This window comes from Cricetulus griseus, unplaced genomic scaffold, assembly GCF_003668045.3.
Source record: "Cricetulus griseus strain 17A/GY unplaced genomic scaffold, alternate assembly CriGri-PICRH-1.0 unplaced_scaffold_1, whole genome shotgun sequence".
Taxonomy (NCBI): Eukaryota; Metazoa; Chordata; class Mammalia; order Rodentia; family Cricetidae; genus Cricetulus; species Cricetulus griseus.
This window is the reverse complement of record NW_023276808.1, coordinates 8,051,867-8,061,121: the sequence shown is the minus strand read 5'-3', so window position 1 is coordinate 8,061,121 and position 9,255 is coordinate 8,051,867. Positions and strand designations below refer to the sequence as shown.

Genomic DNA, 9,255 nt, shown 5'->3' with positions numbered 1-9,255 from the left:
TTCCCTCCTCAAGTAGTGAGACTGGAGGCGAGTTGGGATCTGAATCACCTTGTAATATATTAGAGAGAAAGCCTTTTTGAACAGTCTAACTACACTTAAGAAGGATGATAAACTCTAGGACATGCTAAGTGTGAATCAAGGGAAGCCCATAAATCTGTGATTCCAAAGTCTTAGGTCTCAATGCAGCTGTAATTACTAATTAATTCACTCAGTGACTAGATGAAATAGAGCAGATATGTATCAAAAGCTTCACTACTCCTGGTCACACAATGCTCACAGCTAGTGAGAGAATTAGCATGGAATCAACTGCATGCACCAAAACCCGGGAAGACAGTCTCAGGTCTTTAGTCTCTTCCACAGGCATTGCTAGTTGAAGTCCAAAAGCCAGGAAATACTGGCACTTAGAGAAAAGAGGTTTCCACTGTCATTTTAAAATAAGCATTTAAGATAAAAGCTGAAAGTTTGCACGAACAGAAAAAAAATAGAATTAGGTAATTCTAAAACAAATGCTAATAATTTAGTGTAATGTACAAAAATTACCACTTTTACTTGAGTATGCCCTAAGAAAAAATTACAAATTGTATTTACATAATTATACACTTTGTCTTTGACTTCTTTTTCGTCTTTTTACCATCTTTGCTCATCTTTTCATTATTATTTCGAATTTCTGAGACTAATGTATAGAAGGTATCATCAGTACCCAGATTACATTACAATGCATTTTTTAATCTTCACACGGCCAGGAGTCTTTTCTTCTTTGATGACTTTTTTCAATCTGTACTGTCGGATCTCTCTCACCAATGTATAAAAAGCATCCTCCACTCTCTGTCTTGTCTTTGCTGAGGTTTCAATAAATGGAATCCCATAACTTCCTGCTAAGTCCTGAGCCTGTTTTGTGTCTACTGCTCTAGAAGGCAAATCACATTTATTCCCTACTAGGACCATAGGCACATCTTCAGAGTCTTTTACTCTTTTAATTTGTTCTCTATAATGGTGAATATCTTCAAATGATTTAGTATTATTCATGGCACATACACCAAGAAAGCCTTCCCCAGTCCTCATGTACTGGTCCCTCATTGCACTGTACTCTTCTTGACCTGCTGTGTCGAGAATGTGCAAGACACAGATTTCTCCATCAATTACTACTTGTTTCCTGTAGGAGTCCTCTATTGTAGGATCATATACATCCACAAAGAGATTCTGAATTAGCTGTATCTTCAAGGCACTCTTGCCTACACCATCAGCTCCAAATACCACAAGTTTATACACAGTCATTTTCAGCAGGCCTCTGCCCATGGCATGCCGCGCCTCAGGCTCCTGCTGCTGCCTTCAGGCCCGTGCTGTGCTCCCTTGCTCCCTTGCTCTGGGTCCAAAATGGCTCAAGAGCTGGACTCCGGCCGAGCTGCTGCCTTCCTACTCCTCCTAATCCTCCTCCTCCTCCTGCGCCGCCGCCACCACCGGCTTGGACGCTGCCTGCAGAATTGCCACAGTAGTAATATATAAAGTATGTCTGATCCAATTAATATCACCCAGAAACCTCTGAAAACCATTTAAAGTTTGAAGGTTGTCCAGCCTAATACTAATCTTTTGAGGGTGTACCCCATTTGCCACAACCAAGCATGTCTTAGGTTTGGCTCCCTCACTGACCTTCTTATTTCCCTGCATAGCAGAAGCAATAACTTGTCCCATAATGTGGTGTCCATCTATATCTCTACAAATTTGAATGTAATCATTGAGGCTTTTGGCTTTGTCAGGTGGTAAAGCCTCTTTACAATACTTGTTGGCATTTTTTAAAGCTAGTTTTCTAAATATAGACATGACATTATCGGTATCCCCAAATATGCAGCCTGCAAGCAGCTGCTGAGATCTGTGCATATACAGCTGGATCGTAAAGAATTTGCTGACCTAGGTCTGCATAGGCTCCCATACCAGTAAGCATTTCTGAGTTCTTTTCAGGGAAACTGGCAGCTGTCTTGCGCTGTACCATTTGGTTACATAGCTCTTCAAATTCACCTCTCCAAATCAAATAACCTCCCCTGGACAGCACAGCTGGACATAATTGTTGCCAATCACTGGGCGTGGAATTAAGGCCACAAAGAATTAAAAAATGGTCAGAGTAATAAAAGGTACATGAGGCCTGTAAGCCATAACTGCCTCTTTCAGCTGTTTAATATCCTTATAATTAAGAGGGGAATGCTCTCTCTGATTCTGGCCTTGGGGAGCAACTATCTCTATGATTGAGAACATCACTGGGCGACTCTGCTTTTCAGGAAAGCCCAAAGGGAAACAGAGAGCACTAGAATTATGAGCAGGAGGATGAGACTCAAGGGAACATTTTTTTAGCTTATGTTATAATTTAACATACCTTTCCATTTCTTCCCTTTCCTTAGTCTAATCCCCTGAATATGAAGGAGAGGGCCCAAAGGAAGTGTCATTAGAAGCTTGAAGTGACCTAACAGGTTCTGAGCCTCTGTGGAAGGCAGCCTGGGCTTCCTTAACCTGCTTTTTCAATTCCACAGTATTACTAAGAGGTGCTTCTTTGACAAGAGGGCACAGAGAAAAAGTAACAGTTGGTATGGCATTCGGCCCATCTCTGTGTAATGCCCTTTGCAGGTCTATCCTCACCTGCTCCCCGTCACCAATACTAAAGATTAAAAACCAAGGGCTGAACTCATGTACAGTTTTTAAAACGTCTGTTGCTGTCTTGTACTTAATACTGGTGCACTGCTTATTGGACAATTGGTTCCCCATAAGAGATTAAGAACTAGCTGCACCCTTCTTCAATACACCTGTTCCTTACCTTAATGCTGGCAAGTCTTCCCGGTTGATCCTTCAGTGTCTCCCCTTCTTTCCCAAATCTTGGTGAGAACTCTAATTGTCGTAATAGGCAGCTCTACCACCTTCTCATGGATTCGGGCAAGGGAATCTGATGATTACATAAAGACAACCTAGACAGTCACTCTTGCAAGGAGAAGGCTGTTTATTTCAAAGGGGAGTAGGCTTATATAAAAATAGCAGCCCCAGTGTAAATTTACTCAGATCAAGGTCCATGCCGCCATTCGCCCCCTCAATGGGCAGATAATTTGCATTCTTGCATAAAGGCCTATGCAGAAGCAGGGAACTAGGAAGTAAACACCTAGTCACAAGATAGACAGTGGACCCTGAGGGCACTGTGGGTCACTCTTAGTTACAAGAAGAACAGTAGACCCTAAAGAGGTCCCCAACAGGATTTCTCTGTGTAGCCTTAGCTGTCCTGGATATACCTCTGTAGACCAGGCTAGACTCAAATTCAAGGAGTTCTGCCTGCCTCTGCTTCCCAAGTGCTGGGTTTAAAGGCATGTGCCACCACTGCTCAGTTAAAATGTTATGTACTTTTTATTTCGTGAGCTTTGGTGTTTTGCCTGAATGTATGTTTGTGTGAGGGTGCTGGGTCCCTTGGAGCTGGAGTTGCAGAGGGTTGTCCATAGTTATTCCATGTAAAAGGACTGGAGCAATGGCTCAGAGGTTAAGAGAACTGGCTGTTCTTTAGACGTCCTGAGTTCAATTCCCAGCAACCACATGGTGGCTCACAACCATCTGTAATGTGTTCCAGTGCCCTCTCCTAGTATTCAGGGCAGGCACATATGCATGGATAATGCTAGACAAGGAATAAATAAATCTTTTTTAAAAACATCCCATCTACCTCTTGCCTCTTTGCTTTTAACTTTCTCTATTCTCTATCTCTTTACTTCTTACTCTTTTGATGGCTGTGTGGCTGTCCCCTGGTGTTCTCTCTCCCCCTTTTCTCTTCTTTCCCTTTTCCTTTCCCTCTTCTTCTAATTATTCTCTCTGCCCACAAGCCCTGTCTATCCCTCTCTCCTGCCTAGCTATTGACAGTTCAGTCCTTTATTAGACCAGTCATGCATGTTGGGCAGGAAAAGAAACACAGCTTAACAGGGTTAAACAAATGCAACATAAAAGAATGTAAAAAATCTTCAACTAATATCCCATAACAGCTGTGAGCTGCCATGTGAGTATTGGGAATTGAACCTGGGTCCTCTGCAAGAGGAACCCGTGCCCTTAATAGCTGAACCATCTCTCCAACCCAATAAAATAATAATTTTAAAAATTAGAAAAAAGAGGCCAGTTGTTAGTGGTGCACGCCTGTAGTCCCAGCACTCGGGAGGCAGAGGCTGGCTGATCACTGCGAGTTCGAGCCCAGCCTGGTCTACAGAGAGAGAGAGAGAGAGACAGAGAGAGAGAGAGAGAGACAGAGACAGAGACAGAGACAGAGATTTGATAGCAGGGGTCCAAAATGTGGCAGCACAGCAGATAAAGGCATTGGCTATCAAGGCTGGTGACAAAGTTCAACCCCCTGAGGTAGTTCAACCATTCATTATTCAGGAAGGAAAAGCATGATCTCCACATATTTAATCATTAGTTCTAGGACCAAAGGCTTGAGACATATGCCAGTCTTGTTTGTTTTAGCCAATAAAAAGTCTTACTAGAAAGTACCTGTAGGGTCTGGTGAGATGGTTCCTCTGGTAAAGGTACAGACAACCTGAGTTTATTGCCTGGCTCCCACACTGTGAAAGGAGAGACTCTTGCAAGCTGTCGTGGAACAATTCCCATAAGGGCTCCTGCATTAATTAGAAAAGACCCACAGGGGCTGGAGGGATGGCTCTGTGCTGAGGAGCACTTGCTGCTGTGCATGTGCACAGGTATAGACCACGGAATATTTTTGAGACAGCGTCCCATTGTATATCTCTGACTAACCTGGAATTTGATATGTAGACCAGGCTGACCTCCAACTCACAGAAATCTGCCTGCATCTGCCTCCTCAGTGTTAGAATCAAAGGTGTGAGCCACCATGCCCAACTCACACAAAATAATTTTTAAATGCAATTTGAAAATCCTGAATATATTTATGTAACCAAATACTTGTAACATCATATTGGCAACTTGGACAGGTATTTTTGTTTGTTCATTTGTTTACTTTTTAGATAGGGTTTCTCTGATTAGCCCTGGATATTCTGGAATTCACTCTGTATCACAGGATGGCCTTGTATGCATAGAGACCTCTGTCTTGTCTCTGTCTCCTGGATGGTGGGATCAAAGGTGTGCTCCACCATCGACAGGCATTGAACAGCTTGTTGCTTGCTTTCTTTGGGGGGATGGGAGGGTGCTGGGAATAAAACCCAGGACCTTGCACACAATAGGCAAGAGCCCTCCAACTGAGCTACAGCTAGAGCCCCTGTCTTGTTGAGCCAGAGCCTCACTATACACCCAGTCAAGTCTAATGGAACATCCTCTTGCCTCTGTCTACCATGTGCTGGTGGATGTCACAGGTGTGTGCCACACAGCTTCCTGAGAGCACTGAACTCTGAAGACAGGGGCAGAGGATAGATTCTGTGTCCCCAGGAAATCCTCCATCATGCTTACTGGCTGGCTTTTACACAGGCTGAAAATCTGCCACCTCAGCCAGGCTGCCTGTGAAGATCTGGCCTCCAGCCTCAGCCTGGACCACACCCTGACTGAGCTGGAACTGGGCCTAAACAACCTTGGTGATCCCAGGGTGATTCTGCTGTGTGAGGGCCTCAGGCACCCAGACAGCAAACTGCAGACCCCCTGGTGACTGCAGTTCCTGATTCAGCAGGCTTGCCCTGTCTTCTCTGTCCATAGAGGCTGTGGGCCCACTCATTTCCTCACCAGCTCTAGCTACAGAAATTTGATGTCAACTTTTCCTGCCACGGGGTCTTTACACACACATCACTGACACCACTGAAACGGCTCTTCTGTTCTGCTGTACATTTAGTTTCCAGGGGAGGTACTGGAGAGATGGCTCAGTTGTTGAGAGCACTGGCTGCTTTTCCAGAGGTCCTGATTTCAATTCCCAGCGACCACATGATGGCTCACAACCTTTTCTAATGAGATCTTGTGCCCTCTGCTGGCCTGCAGGCATACATGCCAGCAGAACACTGTATACATACATATATACACATATACATACATACATACATACATACATACATACATACACACACACATATATATATATAATATAATATATATATATATATATATATATATATATATATATATATATATATAATTTCTGGCGGGGGAGATTTGTTAAACTTTCAGGTCTCAGAACAAACACTGACCAAAGTGTACCCTCTGTTCTACTTGGCTTTCTGTTACTGTGATAAACAACATGACCAAAGGTGACTTCAGGAATCAAGAGTTTTTGTTATCCTACAAGTTATATAGCTCCTCACTGGGGGAAACCAAGGCAGAAGATTGAAACAGTAAAGAAACCAAAGAAATTTGCTGCTTACTGGTTGGTTCCCTGTGGCTTGCTCTGCTAGATGATTTTATACATCCCAGCCCTACTGGCCCAGGGATATACTACCCACAATGGGCTCCTGCAACAATTAACCATCAAGGTTTCTCTGTGTAACAGCCCTGGATGTCCTGGAACTTTCTCTGTAGACCAGAGCTGGGCTTGAACTCAGAGCAATCCCCTTGCCGCTGCCTCTTGAGTGTTGGGGTTAAATGTGTGCCCTACCACAGCCCTACCCCTTTCTTCTTTTTTTTAAATTACAAAATTTGACAGATGTTCCTTTCTGCCTGCATGTATGCTTTTGACCAAGCTCTTGTCTGGTACCCACAGAGTGCAGAAGACAAGTTTAGATTGCCTAGGACTGGAGTTTCAGCCAATTGTGAGCTGCCTGGCCCTTGCCTTCTGTCTTGCCTTCCTCTCTGCCTTCTCCTCTTGCCTCTCTCAAAGGTGAGCAAGGCCATAACCCTGCACCCAGCATACGAATTTGGCATGTAAGCCCAGCCCTGGTGACCTAACCAAAAGGCATAGGACACACTCACCTTGGCCATCCCTTCCTCTAGGTTGGGCATTTGCCTGCTGGGCTTAGATGCATGTGCAGGGATTAGCCATGTGTTCCAAGTCAACACTTGCCTCTGAAAACTGGACATGAGCTTTAACGACTTGGGAGACAGGGGCCTACGGCTGTTGGGGGAAGGCCTAAGTCACGTGGCCTGCAGACTTCACGAGCTGTGGTGAGTGTTTTGCTTAGGAGGAGGGCCACAAGAGTAGCGTGGGGATGCTAATGGAGTCATGCACCACTACACACTGGCTGCTTAAGTAGAAATTTTAAGGCCAGCCTCAGCTTTATAGCTACTATCAGGCCAGCGTGGGATATGGGAGATGCTACTTCAAAAAACAGCACAGAAAACAACGATGGTTATTTTCATTCTAAAGGCCGGAAACACATAAACATAACTGAGCCAGGAAATGATGGCTGGAGCCTTTAATCCCAGCACTTGAGAGGCAGAGGCAGGAGGATCTCTGTGAGTTCCATGCCACCCTGCTCCATGCCAGCAAGCTTCAGGACAGGCACCAAATGTTACAAAGAGAAACCCTCTCTGAAAAAAAAAAAGAAAATGTGGTGTCTCAGGTTCCTGCTCCTGCCACCATGCTGCCATAACTCCCCACATAAGTAGAGAGAGAAAAGATTCCCCCATCCTCCAAAAACCAGCCCCCCATTAGACATACATACACATACGTAAACACACACACACACATATACACAGGCGAAAAACCTTGGGAGTGTTTAGAATTTGCTTGGTGAAAAAGGCATTTATTAACTTGGGCATTTCCTTTTCATCTATTGGTATGTGTATCTGGGCATGTGGTGTGCACAGAGGCCAGAAGATGGCATCAGAAGCCCGGGAGTATCAGTTACAGGATGTTGTGAACCAACTAAACCAAACTTAGGAACCAAACTTGGCTCCTCTAGAAGAGCAGTCTTAACCACTGAGCCATCTCTCCAGCTCTTGCTATTGGAATATTAGGTTTCTATTATCTGTTACTATACTGGCTATACTCTCAGACTCACCCTGCTTCACAACACTGCTGCTCTGTCTCTATCTACATATCCCTCGCTGCTTTACCCCCAGTCAGGGTTTCCTGTGTGTAGCCCTAGCTATCCTGGAACTCAGAAATCAGCCTTCCTGTGTTGGGATTACAGTGTGAGTCACCATGTCTGTCCTTCCAAACTCACAACCTTATCAAGCTGCAGGCACTGGACAGACTCACTGTTTAGAGATGTGTTCCTTGGGGACAGAGAAGCTCCGAGGTCAGGGACCTCCCTAACTCTACTCTTCCAGACCAAATGTGGCTCCAGACTAAAATGAGGAACAATCTAACCACAGAAGGAAATCATTGATCCTTGCCTTCAAACCACAAAGGCAATCCAGTGTATAATAACTCTCATTATTATAACTTATATTATTTTTCTCTTCCAAGTCCCTGCCCTCCAAATGTTTACTTATTCCGTGTAACTCAGCATTGTAGACTACAGCAGCCTTGAACTCAGAGATTCAGCTGTCTCTGGCCACCAAGTGAAGCTAATTAGGATTACCTGTGTCAATTACCAGGGCCAATATTTGCTGAGGGATACACCCCTCACTAAGGAAGGTGTCCAGCAACCACTGGATGGGCTCATGACTCTTTCATTTAAACCCTGTCACCTGTAAAATCCTCACCTCAACTCCCTGAAAAGACCACCTCACACACCTCACCTTGTCCCCTGCAGGCTGGACAGCTGTGGCCTCACATCCAAAGTAGGTGAGGACCTTTCTTCCATCCTGCAAATCAACCAGACACTGACTTAGCTTAATGTCACCAACAATGCTCTGAGGGATACAGGTGTCAGGATACTGTGCAGGAGGTTAAGACACACAAGCTGCAAACTTCGAGTCCTGTGGTGAGAGATGGACCCTGATTTCTTGGGGAGAATAGGGTATTCAGGAATGCTGGCCTCAGATTTGGGGGTTGGAATTCTAAATGATTGAGATTCATTAAACACTGGATAAATAAATGATGCTGCAGAGACAGATCAGCAGTTAAAAGCACTTGGTGAGGACCTGAGTTCATTTCCCAGCACCAATGTCAGGCGGCCACATTCAACTGTAATTCTAGCTTACGGGGACTTCATGGTCATGACTCCAACTCACAGCCTTAGACATGCACATATGTAAATAATAAAAATAATATAAAGTATGTTAATGAAAGGTGAACTATTTCACTCATAGAATTGCTTGTAATATTTGAAACCAGTACTTCTGCAGGATGCTAGCTGGGGATTAGACTCCTCAGGTAGTTCAAACTCTCGACCATCCTGCCCCAGCTTCCTGAATGCTGGCATTGCAAGCATGGACAGTTTGAATTTACTTCCTGTTCTTTTTCTTTTTTTCTCG

At 44.4% G+C, this 9,255-nt stretch overlaps 1 protein-coding gene across 1 annotated transcript; it reads right to left on the bottom strand.

The window, feature by feature from the left end:
- Window positions 1-705: 705 nt before the first annotated feature.
- On the bottom strand, window positions 706-1,275 carry LOC113838898 (GTPase KRas-like). Its single transcript, XM_035453553.1, has one exon. The coding sequence runs from the start codon at window positions 1,273-1,275 to the stop codon at window positions 706-708; it is 570 nt and encodes a 189-aa protein (XP_035309444.1).
- Window positions 1,276-9,255: the final 7,980 nt, after the last annotated feature.

Coding starts and splice junctions, on each gene's coding strand:
- LOC113838898 (XM_035453553.1), bottom strand. CDS start 1,275: ATGACTGTGTATAAACTTGTGGTATTTGGAGCTGATGGTGTAGGCAAG.